The 18,033-nt window shown below is 38.2% G+C and overlaps 1 protein-coding gene across 10 annotated transcripts in view; it reads right to left on the reverse strand.

Moving 5' to 3' along the window:
- Window positions 1-18,033, reverse strand: part of ADAM22 (ADAM metallopeptidase domain 22) — a 209,409-nt gene that overhangs the window by 75,407 nt on the left and 115,969 nt on the right. For all 10 annotated transcript variants that reach the window (XM_054564359.1, XM_054564358.1, XM_054564356.1 and 7 more), the window contains exon 5: window positions 4,838-4,920. In XM_054564359.1, the coding sequence (XP_054420334.1) occupies window positions 4,838-4,920 (83 nt within the window). The remainder of the gene's footprint in view (window positions 1-4,837; window positions 4,921-18,033) is intronic.

Raw genomic sequence — 18,033 nt, forward strand, 5'->3', positions numbered from 1 at the left:
ATAAAACCATTCCTTTCATAAAGTCCACATGGTAACACTAATTAAGTTGCAAGCAGTTTGTTTTGTTTAACTAGTACTGGGCATTATTTCCTCTTGTACTAGGTTAATGTCCAATGTGAAAATCAATTATTTTTACTGGGTTTAAATATCATGATACACAGTGTAAAGTAAAACAAGATTCTGTCACCATCTAAATCTACAAGATTCTCGTTTGTGATATGACAATGTGCCATTATTACAATTTCTTTAACAATGAAAAGGCATACTTGTTTTATTTGCTTTGAGAACTGATACCTTTCTGTTATGTTTATATTAATTCCAGTAAGTATGTTGAGACTATAACATGGAGTATGCTTGATAAAAACCTGCAGCTAGGGAACTTCCAGCAAAGATGGAGGCATACATAGATATACCTTGCCTCCTCACACAACCAAAAGAAGGACAACAACAAATTTTAAAACAAAAAATAACCAGAACTGCCAGAAAATTTAACCACATGGAAATCCAACAACCACGAAGTTAAAGAAGAAACATTTATCCAGAGCAGTATGAGGGGCAGAGATGGGCAGCCAGGCAGAGAGGATGCGCGGCAAAGTGGCGGCTGGAGGACCAGGCAGGTGAGGTGGCAGCTGGCAGTCTGGACGGTCCCACATATGTGTACAGATAAACTGCAGGAACAGCTAGGGAGCGAGACAGGCTGCACATTCCAGGGCTCCAGTGAGGGAAAAGAAAGCTTCAACACCTGTGGAGGTAAAAACCTGTGGGGGTTGTGGCAGCAGGAGAAACTCCCAGCCTCACAGGAAAGTCTGTTGGAGAGACCTAAAGTGTGCTAGAACGTACACAAACCCACCTGCCGAGGAATCAGAACCGAAAGAGCCCAGTTTGCTTGTGGGTAGCGGGGGAAGTGATTGAAAGACAGTGGAGAGCCAAGCAAGCAGCATTGTTCTCTCTTGAACCCCTCCCCCCCCCCACAGCCTCACAATGCAGTGACCTGGGTTGCCCTGTTGCCCCACGTACCTAAGGCTCCACCCCTTCCAACCTAACAGGCATGCTGAGACAAAGGAACATGGCCCATATGAAAGAACAGATTAAAACTGAAAAAACAGAACTAAGCAATGAACAGATAGCCAACACATCAGATGCATAGTTCAAAACACTGGTAATCTGGATGCTCACTGAATTGGTTGAGTATGGTTGCAAAATGGAGGAAAAAGTGAAGGCTATACAAAGTGAAATAAAGAAAAATATACAGGGAACCAACAGTAAAGGGAAGGAAACCAGGACTCAAGTCAATGATTTGGAGCATATAAGGAAGAGATAAACATTCAACCAGAACAGAATGAAGAAACAAGAATTCAAAAAAATGAGGAGAGGATTAGGACAACTTTAAATGATCCAACATCTGAATCATAAGGGTGCCAGAAGGAGAAGAGAAAGAGCAAGAAATTGAAAACTTAGTTGAAAAAACAATGAAGGAGAACTTCCCCAATCTGGCCAAGGAAATAGACTCCCAGGAGATCCAGGAAGCTCAGAGAGTCCCAAAGAATTTGGACACAAGGAAGCATACATCAAAGCACATCATAATTAAGTTACTCAAGATTAAAGAGAAGGAGAGAATCTTAAAAGCAGCAAGAGAAAAGGAGACAGTTACCTACAAAGGAGTTCCACAAAGTTCCTACAAAGGAGCTGATAAGACTATCAGCTGATTTCTCAAAAGAAACCTTGCAGGCAAGAAGGGGCTAGAAAGAAGTTTTCAAATTTATGCAAAGCAAGGACCTACATTGAAGATTACTCTATCCAGCAAAGCTATCCTTTAGAATGGAAGGGTAGATAAAGTGCTTCCCAGATAAGGTCAAATTAAAGGAGTTCATCGTGACCAAGCCCCTATTATATGAAAAGTTACAGGGACTTATCTAAGAAAAAGAAAAAGATCAAAAACTATGAATGGTAAAATGACAACAAACTCACAAGGATCAACAACGAAACCTAAAAACAAAAACAAAAACAAAACTTAAGCAAACAAGTAGAACAGGAACAGAATCACAGAAATGGAAATTAGAGGGGAGAGGGAGGAGGAAGAACAGGGAAAAGGTAGAGGGAATAAGCAGCATAAAGAATAAGTACAAAATAGACAGGGAGATGTCAAGAATAGCACAGGAAATGGAGAAGCCAAAGAATTTACATGGACGACCCATGGACATGAACTAAGGTGGAGCGAATGCTGGGGGGTAAAAAAAAACAACTGCAGTTAGGACCTGGTCATAACAACTGAACTAAAATTTTGAAAGGCTGCATCGCAGTATTTTTAAAGAAATGAGCCATTCTTATGAATTGCCACAAGAGGGCAATAAACTTACATTTGATTTCATTCTTTTTAGAGTCCCACAGTTAATAGGATTTTCTCCTAACATCAAACATACCAAGACCAAAATATAACCCAGTAGCTCAAATTTGTGGGAAAAAAGTGCTCTTGCAGGTTCTTTATGTAGAACACATGAATCTGATTATTTTCCCTTTGTGTTCAACTGAATTAAATCAAGGAAAATGAAAAATCTCAATATATTATATTTGGTAATTTATAAAAGATGAGTTATGTATGATATAACATATCTAAATCATTGCAATTGAGACAAAATAAATTATTTCATATTCAGTAATATCTACCCAAAATATTTGTATCAGTAATTTCTGTTCAGAATGTCAAATCAAGATGAGAAGCAATAATAAAAATGAAAAGGAGCTAGAATAAATTTTTCCAACATGCTCATAAAAGCCTAAGATCACCAAACATAATCCAGACCATGTTCCAAGACACACAGTGGGTTTTCTGGCTGTTTTTGTTTAGTTTTAAAATGAAAAGCTTTATAAAGGTAAAAGTAAATTTTACTTAGTTAAAACAACTGAGGTAGACTCTGAGTTCCACTCCTGATCTAGTCATGAAAATTTCCTTAAAACCTCCTTTTCATCCTCCTTCAGGTGACTGTGTAGGCTTAGCAGCAAGCGCTTAGTCAGGTTCTGAGCCCTCGTGGAGCCCTTACAGGACAGCAGTAACCTCTCTCTGACTGTCACAGATTGTGTGCATTTAAAAAACTGGGAGGCAAACTGGAATAAGTACTAGGCAAGGTGCTTACAAATGACTCTGGATTGAGATTTTAAGAGGAAGGGAAAGCCTCTTATTTTTTATATCACTCTGCTACAAGATACATTTGCTGTCACAAATGTCGACAGGCCCAGTGTACTATTCCTAGCCGACAGCTGTGCTCATCTAGAAATCAGAACAAATTTACTGCTCTAGGCAACTTCAACATTTCGACTTCCAGATAAGAAAACTGAGGCTTTCAGATATGAGGTATGGATTCCTGTTTGTAAAAGGGTCTCTCTGTTCAAAGGATATCTTTAAAATAAGGAAAATTGTCTCTTAGAACAAAGAAGCAAAGTCCTCCAACGTGTCAGGCACGTGGTCCCCTATTTCTGGCTATTTAGCTGATCCTCACTCTCCCTCCTTTCTTCTCTCACACACCTGCTGCCAGAGCCTGACCACAGGTACCCTTGCGACAGACTAGCTACATTTTCTGGGCTTCCCCATTAGATCTCTTTCCTTGATGTCTGTAAGACCTGTCAATCCAACCCCTCTCTCGACCGATTCTATCAGACCTTGTTCTGGGGCCCACCCCACCTTCCTCAGGGACATTTCTCTGGAGCCCTCCAGCACCGCCTCATCCTTCAGTGCCCACTCTCAGCTTCCATTTTTTGAAGTTTTTTTCTCTCTTAAAGAAAACAAATATAACTATAATATTCCATAGTAGGAAGTTGAGCTAGATTTAGCTTCCCCCCTGGACTGAGCTCTTGGGGTCAGAGCTCATGTCCTAATCACCTTAATATTCCTACTGGCCAGCACACAGCAGACACTCAATAACTGCTGGGTAGGTGAAAAAGCCACATCTCTAATGAGGTAACAGGCAGAAAGTATTTTAAATTTGCCAAACAAAGATTTAATAAAACTGAATTAAAGTGCTGGCTTGTTCTGTGCCAAAAAAAAACCTTTTTTAAGGGAAATAAGTAAGGAAGAACTGAGATGATTTAGCTTAAGTAGAAGGCTGAGGAATGACAGTAGCTCTGTAAGGGGTTACAAAGCAAATGCAAGACGGCCACCTGTGCGTCACCATTGTCAACAGGACAGGACGAGGAAGTAGATGTATTCCCATGTTAAACATCAACAAACATTCCTTGATAATGAAGTTTAGGAGAAAGGAAGGAAGTCCCCCTGCCCCCACCAGGAAGGATGAATGTCGATCCTTGGAGATTTCTGAGAGCAGAAGAACCCTCCCACGGTTTGCAGAGAGTTAGGTGGGATTTTAGCTGGAAAGGGGGCTGAAACACATGAGCTCTCGAGGATACTTGCAGCCTTTTCTCTTTGCATGAGGAGTCAAGACTTTCCATCTACTGAAATTTCTATTATTCTATAAACATATAAAAACTAACATCAAGGAGGAGTAAAAGTAGAACTACTACCCAGAGGCTAAACATCCACAAAAACAGAGACCAAAATTACCCAAACCACTCCTGTCTCAACTTGGATGAAATTAGAAAAATGCTTCAAACATCACTACAAGGTATCATATTATAATTCCAAAGCCCTGGGTTTCTGCAACTCTAATTTTAAAATATGTATGGTTTGTTTATAAACCACAGAAGAGAAAAGATCAAATCCATCACTGATTTCAAGTTATTTCTCAACATAAAACAGCGGGTTTGATTACAATGAATTACAAATAAAGAAAATAAGTAATTTAAAGAATGGATATTACAAAAAAAAGAAAAATTCTGGGACACTTACTGAAGTCCGTGGCATGTTGACAAGGCAACAAATGAGGCAGGGTTTCCTCGGATGTGGCCCTGGTAGTAACAGTGTTCTCCTCCCTGAAAACAGAAATAGAGAACATAAGCCATTGCCATCGCAAGGAGAATCCGCCGCGTCCCTGCACAGGTTTCTGCCACATGGCACTTCCACATGTAAAGCTCTGGACAATACTTCATTATTCAGATTAGTATATCAAACCATTTCTAACAGAATTCCTCATAAAACTAGTGTGCTCACTCCAAATCAAGACAGGGCAATAAAAGTTGACTTAACTCTCCTTTCATGTAGGTGATGAGAGAAGGAACAAAGAAACAGGCACTAAAATACACACGTGGCTCTTGCACCAAAGTTTCATCATCTGTTTCTCTGGTCATGAGAAACTCAACATTGAGCAGCAACACGATGATGCTTTCCCATAAACCTCAGTAACAATGCATATAAATCTTTTAGGAGTCACTTAAATTAAAATGATGGAGGAGAATGCCTGTTTTTACAGTGTTTCTATCAAAACTTGACAAGTTTATATTATTTGTTTCTCCAACTAGGAATGGCTTTACTGTTAAGCAGTCTAGGGTAGGGTTTGAAATTGAGAAGTTTCTTCTAACAGCCCGTTACATTAAACAAATTCTACCGACTCATTTTCTCGGATTAAATGTTCTTGGAAAACCTAACGGTAAATCCTCTGCCATCTCAGGGTGGTGCCTTCATTTTTAAATACTTGCTACTCATCATGTGGTCTAGAAACCAACAGCATTTACATTGCTGGGATCGTGTCAGTAATGCAGAATCTGAGGCCCTACCCTGGATCGCCTGTATGAGGACGGCATTTTCACAAGGCTCCTACCTAGGTGATTAATTCATGCACATTGAAGTTCGAGAAGCACTGCCCTAAATGACCTTTCCCATCCTCCCCTCCCCTCTCCCCACCATCAATTTGCTATTTCTTCAGAAACTGAAAGCTTTTAATTAAACTGACCCACTGAGATATGAAAGAATGAAATAGGATAGACTAATAGAATAGGTGGCTTGAAGGGGCAAATGTTAACTACTTCACAGTCTGGCTTAAGGACTAACCCCACTTAAAGTATTCCATGCTTGACAAATGGAGGGGGAGAAAAGGAAGGCATGGTGATAGAACAAGGCTAAAGACATTTGCTTCCCTGCAATTCCAGGGGAGGCAGCCTGGCCTAAGACTGCTGCTCCTAATGAGATACTGCCACAAGATGGAGTAAACCTCAGCTTTGACGAGAGGGTAGAGAGCAGATAACATGGTACAGAATGTGGTCCCTGACCCCGTGACACTTCCAGTTCCCAAGGCAGCATCAAGCACCATAGACTGAGGATTATGGTCGGATCTCATGGAGGATAAAGTTGGGTGGTACTTCACATGTGTGTCTGACAGGGGTGGAACTCAGAAGGCTTAAGGATAGAAACAAAGCTGGGTGCTGACTTCCTGAGTAGGGTTGGTTTGGTGTAGCTGTTAACAGTGTGAGCTATCAGCTCCTTCACTTACTAGCTGGGCACTCTCAAGCAAATTACAAAACCTTTCTCTGTCATCTGTCAAACAGGGGTAATTCTCTCAGAGGGTTGGTTGTTCAGATGATTAAAGAACAAATATGCATAAGGGGCTTAGAATAATCCTTGTTACTTCGTACACACTCAATAAATGTTTGCTGTTGTTATAATTACTGTATGTCAGTTATTATCCTACTCAATTTACATACACAATCACTTTAAATCTTAACATCAATCCTACAATATTATTCTCTCTTATACGCAGGAGGTCACAATCTCTGTGAGCCAAGCCTGGCTCTCTGGGAAGTGGCCAGTGTCATCATCCCTTCATTACTTATAAGTTGGATATAAAACCTGTGGATTATACAGTACAAATCTAAGCTTTCCCCTAGGCTGATTTTTTTTCAATTTATTTTTTGAGTGGGTCTGGAGGGTAAATTTAACAGAATTTTAAATATCTTCTGTTGGAGCTGTTGGACTGGTGAGTTATCCATAAGATTAGATTCTAACTGAATGACATGTCTTTATGTTTCAAATAACTTTCACTTCCTGGACACAATCTAACTGGATCATAAATCAACACTCTAGCTTTCTATTTGGCCAGACACAAAAGGCCAACAGTCAATGGCGTGACCTGAACAGAGAGAGATTCTTATCTAAAAGCATAGGTTTAGGTCTAAACACACAGTAAATAAAAAGATAGTAGGAACAAAGAGAAATAGAAACAAAGAAGCTAATCAATAATTATGGTATCAGATTAGGGAATAATGGAAGTTGACAAGTCACTGTATGTGGGGAAATATGTCAGAGAAAAAGGCATATAAAAAATGTTTTATAAATTACAAAAGTTTTCTTTAAAATACCAATTCTGGAAACATGTTAAATTAAATCATAACCAGGACCAAAAAATTCATGCTTTAAAGCAATATCTCATTATCTTAGGGCTATGAGATGATTAGATAATGGAAAATAGTCTTTCACTAATTTCTAATTCTGAAAAACAGGAGTCAATCCAAAAACAGCATATGATCAGGACCCATCTGCACAAAAGCCTAACGTTTGCTGCAAATGAAGCGAAGAGCTCAATATGGTTGATTCATGATCAAGTGTTTCCATGACACTTCAAGAGAAGCATAAACACCAAGGGTGAAAAAAATCTCCTCAGTTTGGCCTATTATAACACAAATTGTGAAGCTGTCATATACCAGTAGTATATGTCATTTTTCTAAATAATGGTGGATATTAATTTTTGTGTTGCAATTTTTTTTTCAGGGATTATTCACCATAAATCAATACTTACTGAAACTAAGAACCAAAGTAATGGAGCACTTTTAACATACCTGAAAATTTTTTAGTGCAAGATAAAGGCTTTCATGTTAAAAGGCTTCTTTAATTATACAAATACATTTTTAAATCATTGAAATAAACTTTAAAAATTTATTTTTCATTTTTAAGAATTATTTGTCTCCATTATTTTAATAATAATAAATACTCATGGAAAAAATTCTAAGAATTCAGAAGGTACATGGTACAGAAAATTAAAAATATGCCCTTCATACACATTGTCTAGGCTGCAGTTGCCTCCTTAAAAATAAGCGCTTTTGAGATTTTGTGCACCACATCAGGATCTATGCATATTTAAGTAAATGGTTATACACATAAATACATAGATATCCTTTTCAAAGTACAAATGGATTTACACTATGCATACTGTTCTGCCACTTGATTTTCTTTCCTTAAGGTAATCTTGATATCTTTACATATCAATACCCCATTCTTTTGATAATGGCATAATATTTCACTATGGGAGCGAACAATAATTCATTTAAACAGTTCTGTACTAGTGGAATTTAGAGTATCTCTATTTTTTTTGCTATCATAAACAACACTGCAATAAACATCCTTTCATAAATTTTTGTGCATTTCTATCAGTATATATGTAGGAGAGATTTCTAGATGTGGACCAGGTAAGTCAAAGAATATGTGCACTGAAATTTTTAATAGGTATTTTTAAGAGACAAATGCAATTATATTTCTTTGCACTTACATCTGTTTTAAAAGATGTACATTTGAAAATAATAAACTGTATTTTGTTTAAAATTGTATAGTTCTATAGACCACTATTTAAGCCAACTTTCTGAAGTCTTATCAATTATAAAGGTTCTCCATATTTTTGTAGGACTTTCTTGAGGAAACAGTGTTTTGTGCAAGTAGCTATTATATATAATAATCTAAGACAGATGTTGTGGGAAAAGAGAAAAGCCAGCACATCCTATTAGAGTTCGGCTCTTTATCTGACTGCCAGTCACAGCTTTTTCCTTACTGTCTCTTTTGTTCCAGAAATAAATCCATTGTCCTTGAAACTTTCTTCATACATCTTGATTTAATAACATAGTTTTAACAGTACAGATGTTTATTTTTAGCTAATTAGATATATCTAAAAAAATTGCCCACCTCTAGAAAAATGAACCATATCATAATGATACTTCATATGTCTATTGGTTTCTCTTCCCAGTAGACAAAAGTCTTACTGCAATTTTTATTCTGGGAAGTCAAAATAATCACTTACTTGCAAAGTCAAAGACAAACCCTACTTTTATTAAACAGCCAGAAAGATCTCAAAAGAAAAACACAATTTATAATTAGTGTAATAAAATGATAGCACAAAGGAAGTTACCCAGGCTGGGTTATAAAACTATAAAAATCCAATAAAGGGAACCAATGGGCACGCAGCAGCGAGGCCAGAGTCCTCTGAGCTCCATCCAGACCCTCAAAGGAAACTGTCAAGTGTTATCAAGATTTTCATCACTTCATCAGCTCCAAGATGGCCAAGACCACCTCCTCCAAAGAGTCTTCTCAGACTACTTTCTCCTGATAGATTACTTCTCACTAATCCCTCCTTTGAATTATCATATGTGTATATTTTTAAAAACTGTGTCACCTCTCTTCACACATACATTCCGGCTAATGTTTTGTTTCTCATGAGACTGGTTTTGTTTCAGCAAAGCGATGTGCCTATGTTTGTATTCCCAAGAGTGCTATTAGAGAGAAAACCTCCCTGTTCCTCAGTCTCTTCATCAGTAAAATGGGGATAATATCTACTCAGGCTGCTCCACAGAAGCATGCAGGGGATTCCGTGAGATTACAAAGTAAGGTCCTGGGAAGTGCTATAAAAATAGGTCAGAGGTGCCATCAGGAAATACTCAATGAGAAATTCTGTTGTGTCCTTCTGAGCAAGGATTCTCATCATTTATTTGTTAAGACTAACATTTCAGACCACTGACTAATAATGAAGATTACTGTGTCTCTTCCCAGTGAGGTTATGTAGGCAGCTCTGAGGTAAGGCCAAGAATCTGCATTTTAACAACATTTCCATGTTTTCCTCACTCCAGGGACACACTAGAGCAGTGGTCTCAACCTCGGCTGCAGAGCAGATCCACCTGGGAAGCTTTAAAGTCCCAACGCCCAGGCCATATTCCAAACCAATGAAATTGTGATCTCTGGAGATGGGGCGCAGGAATCAGCACTTTTTTAAAGTGCTCCAGGTGATTCAGTGAAGTTGCAGTGGTTGAGAAACCCTGCACTAGAGCAATGCTGCTCAACAGCAGTGGTTCCCAAAGCTGGCAGAACCATCATGGGTGAGTTTTCTAAGCCACCTGGTTCCCAGGCAGCCCCTCACACCTATATGCAATCAGCATCTCTGAGGAGGTAGGGCCCCAGGTTTTGTTAGAGTTGCAGAAAGTTCCCTAGGTCGTGCTGATCATTACATTTGGAATTATTAACCTAAAAACAGTGAACCCAACACCAAACCATCCCCATGTAGAGGATACCAGAAAGATACCTGGGACCTTTCAGGGAATGAAATTGTCTACCACACTTTGGGGATTCAGCTTGATGATCTTGGTGACTTATGTGATATTTCATGATAACTGATGAGGTGAATATAAGTTTCTCCATTCCACTCAAGAGGAAACAGATTGAGAGAGAGCTTTCACACCCCTTCACACCCGGGTATGCCTGAAGTCAAGTCTTGACTGGTGTTTCTCAAAAGAGCGGTTTCCAGCCCAACAGCATCTGCTTGTTAGAAATTTAAATTCTGAAGCCTCACCCAGACTTACTCGTGCTGGATCTGGTGATGTGGCCCAGCCACATATGTCTTCGCTAACCCTCCAGGTTGTACTCGCTCAAGTTTGAGAACATCTGCTTTACACCACCGCTGCCTCTGCATTCTGTAGCTCCTCACTGCTGAGCTTGGTGAAACCCTACACCAGTTCCTGAGCAGGTTCTTACTGAAGCAGAAAGGATGTAAATGGCTATAGCTCTTTTCCACTTCTTTTCTCACTCCCCTCAAACTAACTGGCTCTAGGAGAAAGAAAATAGAAGATGAGATAAAAGCCTGTGAGAATTCTGCTGTGTACTGAGTCAGGAAGCGCACCAGCTCTGGAAATAAGATCCTGTAGGTGTTGTCAAGAGGGTACCAAAAAGGATGGTTTGGCCTGAATTAAAAAAGACCAGAGTGGTCAACTGTCCTGGTTAGCCTAAGACCAAGGAGTTCCAGAACGTTGGTCATTCAATGCTACATGCATGAAAGTCATATGTGAATATGGATGATTCTGTCATCATGAAAGGGACAGGGCCAGTGCAGACACTTCCAGGCCAAAACACCAACTCTGCAACCCTTGGGGTCCTGCTCTGCTCTGAGTCACAGCCCTCTCCCACTCCATGGCCACCAGACCCAGGACCGGCCTTCTGCCCTGCAGACTGGGGCTCAGCCTCTACAGGCGAGATCCTTGTTCACTCTAGCACAGGAGTTCTCAACCCTGGGCACACATTAGTTTCACAGGGGAAGTTTTTTCAAAAAATACCAAGCCTCACTCCATATCAATTATATCAATGCTATCATGATTCAGAAGCTATATACCTTTGCAGGAACTTAAGCCCTGCCCCTGAATTCTACTGCCCACTAGACTCCTCCTCAGCATGTGCACTACTCAGACTTACGTTATGGCTGTGTGGCTGGCCTACCAGGTGCTTGCCTACAATAATCTCTTCCCGATTTCCTCTCAATTGGCAGTGACATGAGGAAACTGTCCTCTTCCTACCTTTGCTCTTCCTACCTAATAGTGGACAGTGTTAGAAGAGAGCTATCTCCCACTAGAGCAAAGGGCAAGCATGTTTACTTCCTAGTATAAAGATTCCAATTTCCTAAATTTTAAATTTATAGTAACACAATACACTATGTGTGAAGGTGTCATAAAGGCTCATGATACAAATATAAGAAAGTGTTGTTATTCTGGTTACTGCTGTGGCTACGAATAACAAAGTCCTTTGTCTCTGACCGGGAGCCCCCTGTCTCCCACTAGCAGAGGTGAAATTGCAACAGGCTAACTTGTTAACTTGCAAGTAGGGTAAAATCTCACATCTTCACAGTTCTTGAAACTTAGATTTTCATCTTCGTCTAAAAATTAGGAGATCTGTTAACATTGGGACTGTTTCCACATTTCCATTTTCCTATAGGACAAAAATCAGCCTAAGACAAATACAGCACACAGTGCCAGTTTTATCACCTCTAACCTGTCTCTCATTTATACTCCTGGTTGACACACTTAAACATTTGCATTTGCCATCCCATTTCAGGGCTCAAGTAATCAGGTAGCATCCAAGTGATCAGCTCATCCAACATCTAAAGCTAAGTGGTCATGAAAATCTCTGCACTACTTTAATATTTATTGATAAACATTAGGATCTTGTATCACAGTCATCAATCAAAATTTTAAAAATTAAAAGGAGACAAATCTAGCTGACAGAAAGAAACTTTCACTTAACAGATGTATAATGCCTGTTAAAGAGAAAAACATAAAAAAGAATATTATTGTAGCAAAAGTTTCCACAGAAGTAAAAAAAGGAAACAGAACTAGAAAGGCACTGGATATAAATAAAAGTGGTAAGGAAAGAGTTGGTCTTATTAGGAGATGGGGAACCCCACAGAAAACACGGGCCATAATTTTCTTATGAATTCTCAGATTCAAAATAAATAAATAAATAACCAACCAACCAACCAACCAACCCACCAGGGACCCAGTGAGCTTAAGATCTATTTTTATTGTTGTGCATGAATCTTTTCTTATACTGATTTCCCCTGGGTAATGTCTGCTATGGAAATCAAACTATAAAAACTATGACAGGTTCCCAGGAGTTAATCTCACAAGTACCCTCAGTGAACAATTGGTAATGTCTTTTGAGATGAAATGCATTTCCAGAAGGTTCAGTTGTACTCCCTCTCTTCTTATATATAGGCTCAAACGCCTCCAACACACACTCATTGTTTTTACATTAGTTATAATCAAAATGCTTTCTGTATTAGTTTCCTAGGACTACCATAACGAATTACCAAAAACTGGGTGGCTTAAAACAAAAAAGTTTATTCTCTGTTTTGGAAGCGAGAAATCTGGAATCAAGGTGCTGGCGGAGCCGTGCTCTCACTGAAGATGGGAGAACTCTTCCTTGCTTCTTCCTATCTCCCAGTGGTTGCTAACAATCCTGGGAGTTCATTGGTTTGTAGACAAATCCTCCAGCTTCAGCTTCTGTCTCCACAGGGTGTTCTCCCTGTGTGCCTGTCTCTGCATCCTGTCTTACTTGTCCCCTTATAAGGACACCAGTCATTAGGGCCGCCCTAATCCAGTACAATCTCTTCTTAACTTGATTACATTTAAAAAGACCATATTTGCAAAAAAGTCACACTCACAGGTAACGGGGGACATGAATTTTGAGGGGCACTATTCAACAGAGTACAACTTCTCATCTCTTTGGATGTCACCAAGTGAATTTTTATATTCATAATCTAGGGATTTTTCTTTAAAGAAGTTTGGCTCAGTGAAATAAATGAGCGATATCTACCACAGCATTATACCTCTAGTACGATTAATCTGCATCCTAATTACCTCTAGCTGGCCATTCTAGACTCCCAAAGCTTCATTTAAAATATAAATTATTATTTTTACACAAATAATATGGTAAATCTGATCATCAATTCTATTAGTAAGTCAAACAGAGCTCTCCAATTGCTTATTTTAACCAGAAAATAAGCAAGAGAAATTATTTTTCAGCTGTGAGGTAATCATTACAGACCCATTAATATAACTATCAATCTCCTATCAGACTACTAAAAAATTTTAGGTTCCCACAAAATGCTCCTCAGCAACAAATTACTGTAATGCAGAGAAGGTACTTATCAGGTTCTCGGAGATGCAGCTCTAAATTGGGAGAATGGAAAATCAATGTGGACCACATACAGAGAGTAGATAATTACAAACTCATGAAATTATAACTCTTTCCAGGAAACCACTACATAACTGCATCTTTTTGCAAATAACAGAAGTTTAAATGTATTGCTCTATACAAATTTTTTACCATAAGAGATGCATATTACCTGAAACCTTATTCTGTAGTTGATGTTTGACTATAACACGAAGAAATGTAATTGACTAGAAGACAGTTACATAAAAATAAATCGTATTTGGCATCGCGTAAATAAAGGAAGAAAAGGGGTTTTGTTCCATCTGAAAATAAACCCTTGTTTCTTTTCCTCCTATTTTTTTTTAAGAAAATGTAAAGTATATGAGGATCTAGGGTAATGAAAAAAAAATTTTTTTTCCCACTTCTACCATGAACTTACTCTCCTTTAATTTCACTTCCATTGTATCATCCTCCCATCTACTCTTTTTTGGAAGAAGGAAGGGTAAATGGGGACAACTTCTAGGTGCCAAAAAACGTTTCATTGCAGTATCTTTTTTCCCTCTTGCTCCACTGTGCTCAGGAATTCATCACCAGCCAACTTTCAAAAAAATCAGTATTTTGTACACTGCCCTTATAACAAAGAAATAAAGTTAAAAACAATAACAAAAGATGCTCATGTGTTTTAAAAGTTTTTAAATATTAAATATAAAAATTTTAAAAAATTTAAAAATTATTTCTAAAAATATAAATAATTTGAGTCATATAAAAGTCATGGTATAAGTTACAGAATATATACATAGATAATGAAAGAGGTCTGTATCAAAATGTCTAGAATGGTGCTAAAAAGAATTTTTAAGTAAAAAAAAGTGAACGTTAGAAAAGAAAGTAAAGCTGGTTGTTTGAAAAAATGTATTTTAAAAATACTCTAATAAGGTTGATCAAGAGTACAGACATGAATAAAGTGTAACAGAAATAAAATAGGAGATACACTGACACAAAATTAGTAGGCTTTAAAAACCATAAAAAGATTTGAAGAAAATATAGCAAAATACTAACATGTTAAATCTACAAAATCTACATGAGGATATCTGTTATAACATTTTATACAAGTTTTAATGTTAGAAATGTTTCAAAATTGCAGAAATTTTTATCATAGATCAACTGCTGCTATTTTGTGACTTCAAATTTAAAGTTGATTAATATAAAAACAATTTGTATTGTTGTTCAGTGACAGTTGTCCCTATTTTCCCCCATTGCTTTCCCCTGCCCTGCTCAGCCCCCCTCTCCCACATTCGATCCTCCCCACCCCACCCCCGCCATTGTCCTTTCCATGGGTCCTTTATACATGTTCCTCAATTTGAGAAGTGGCTCTAAAGTACCTTGGAAAGAAAACATGTGAATATGAGCCTCAGCACACAGGCTGAATTTAGCATCAGGTGAACAGATATGTCTATCTAGTTTTTATTTTTCCTGTTTATATTCGCTGCATCTTTTTATAGAAGGGGGAATAATATTCTCTCCCAGACCTACCCAAACTGTATATAGTGTTGGACGAACAGGAGAAACTACCCAAGTTCCTAACACCTGCCTTAATTTATTTACTTATTTTTGTCGTTGTTGTTCAACAGATATTTATTGTGTTCTAGGTGCACACATTTTGCTAAGTGCTCGGTATACAGTACAAGTTTCATGGGAGTTTACTTTTGGAATAATTTCTCATGGCATCGACAGTCTAGGGGCATAAAAGATTGTCTTATTATGAAGCAGAGAGTTGAAGGATTGCTGTTGGTCATCCTGAAGTGCCTCCTGTGTCCCGAGTAGAATCAGAAACTAGCAGTAGGAATAAGTAGAAGCCACCAAATCCGAGCCAGGAACTGTTTACAAATTGCCACTTTGCCTCAATAATGACATCAATGCTGAAATTTGTGGAGCACTTCCCCTACCCAGAGCTCTGGGCTATGTGTCTATCTTCCTCATTCAACAGATGAGAAAAATGAACCAGGGAAGAAATAAGTAAATTATTCAAGGCCACACAAATATTAATTGGCTGAGTCAAGATTTGAATTTAAGTCTGTCTAGTCCTAAAAATATTCTGAATCTCTAAGTTTTACTGCCTTTAAACTACAGATCTCTCTGGGGCTTAGAAACAAGAGAAGTGACTAGTCCTATCTGTTAATACCAGTAAAGAAATTTTTTCAAAAAAATTTTTAATCAGGAAAGTATTGTAGCATGACCTCAAGAAGTTAACACTTATTCTGTTCAAAATAGAATTGTTATGCAGAATATCCATTGGCCCCACTCAGAATTACCAAAGCAACCACTCTGTCTTCCAGGGAGCGTTAGAGGTACACTTACAGGTTTTCAAGAACATTTAGAGAAAACAAAGGTAGAAAGTGATCAATGTGTGAAGTCCACAGGCACAGCTAGTCTTGTTTCCTTTAGGATTCACCTGATTACTTCCAGTTGAGACTCTGGTTAAACACTGTACTCCTACTTTCCCTTCCTCTTACCATTGTTTCCACATCTTGGTCTGTCCACTGTCTGTGGTGTCTTTCTATTCCTCTCCTGCACCAGCATCCTGCATCAGAGCCTCTGGGCCTTTACATGCTAATTTCACTGCTTGAGAAGCTGTTCCCCTCCCATTTCACCTGCTTGTTACTTGTCTTCCAAACTTCAAATTCATATAATTTCCTCAAGGAACTCTTCCCAAACCCACCAGACTAGGTCAAGTCTCCCATCAAATGCCTTCAGGACAACACAGACTTTTCTTTATAGCACAATCGTAACTGTTATTTAAAAAGACCTTTTGGTAATTGTTTTTATTATGACTATCACCTTCTAAACTACTAGCTTTGATGGTGAGAATTGCATCATATATTGTCATACTATGTCCCTAACCTGATGGCAAGCGCTCAACACATATCTATTGAATAAAAGAGGGGGTGAGAACACAAAGAGGCTATCTGACATTTTGGGCTTTTTTTTCTGTCCTCTTGTTAATCTCTAATGTCAGCTTTCTTGTCAATGGGCTTAAGTTTTTAGGAGTCTCCTTTGAGAATAATCAAATCCACCTGCACCTACCTCCTTTTCTGCCTCATAAATGCAATTAAAAGGCTGTTATATTGATAGTTGATACTGGAGCCCTAATCAATTACTGCTGTCTGTAAACATTCAAACCACCCAATACCAGGTACTTATTCTCCGATCTGTTTTACCTGTTCATATTTTTACAGTGGCCTCTTATTCACCTGAAACATAAAAACTTTTTATAAATGAATAAAAAAACAATATTAGTAAGGGACAACACCAAGGGAGTAATTTGGTTTCGGTTTTGTTGTTTGTTGTTTGTTTGTTCTTTTGCGTCAAACCAGTTTAAAATTTGTCCAAGACAACACTTTCACAACTTCCTGTTCAGTCATAATTATTCTAATAGTTAACTCTGAATTTCAAGAAAATGTGCAACGGTAGATTTGTACAAGATATAATAAAAAGATCATTCTATACTTAGAATTAAAATAGGAATAATAGTCTATTATAACATAGTTAATTGGTTCTATTCATAGAAATACCATTAGTGATACTTCGACTTTTAAAAAAATATAGCCTAACACAATCTTTTTAAGTTTATAGATAACACCTTGAATATTAACAGATGAAAGATTTAGATACTGAATTGAAAAAAAATCAGACTAGAAAGAAAATAAAGAGGACTTTCTATTCAAGTGCATCACACACAGAGCTTAGAAACAGAACTCATGCTGACACCAGCTGTCACTTTTCATTCTTCCTCTCTCCCAGCACTAAGATAACTGACCTGTATAAACCAGTAATGGGCCAATATATTTTCCTCAGGCTACCAAGTTAAGACTACTTGTAATCAACCATGCCATTAAGGCAGCTGATGCATTCTACATGATGATAGACCTAGAGCAACCTTTCTCCAGTCCCAAGGGAAAGGGAAATTTACTTAATCCCCCAAGAATTTTTTCCCATAATGCAAAGAGAATTAAATCATGAAATCTGAGACCTTCCTGAAACCACACTGATTGCAAGATGGAAGAGGAGCATATGTCTGCAGAAGCCTGCCAGAGGGAAGTGCACACACTGTCCAGCTCAGCAAAAAGATACTAAATAGATGACTAGTGGTGGGTGAGAGGTAAAGAAGTTATCAGACATACCTGGAATAGCTGTTACATGTGAGGAAAAAAAACATTTTAGCAGTGTGTTTATTAGATTCGCATAGCCCTTTTATTCTTGGGGGTGGGGTGTGTGTGGGTGTGTGTGTGGGTGTGTGTGTGTGTGTGTGTGTGTGTTGAGAAAGGGAGGGGGATGGGTATATTTTGGCAGAGATACAACCAAATATCTTCAGTCTTTTGGCAGGATGATGATGTATTTCAGCTTAGTTAACTCTTGTCCATAAA

This window comes from Pteronotus mesoamericanus, unplaced genomic scaffold (genome assembly GCF_021234165.1).
Source record: "Pteronotus mesoamericanus isolate MK-2021 breed Mesoamerican mustached bat unplaced genomic scaffold, CSHL_Meso_final scaffold_85, whole genome shotgun sequence".
Taxonomy (NCBI): domain Eukaryota; kingdom Metazoa; phylum Chordata; class Mammalia; order Chiroptera; family Mormoopidae; genus Pteronotus; species Pteronotus mesoamericanus.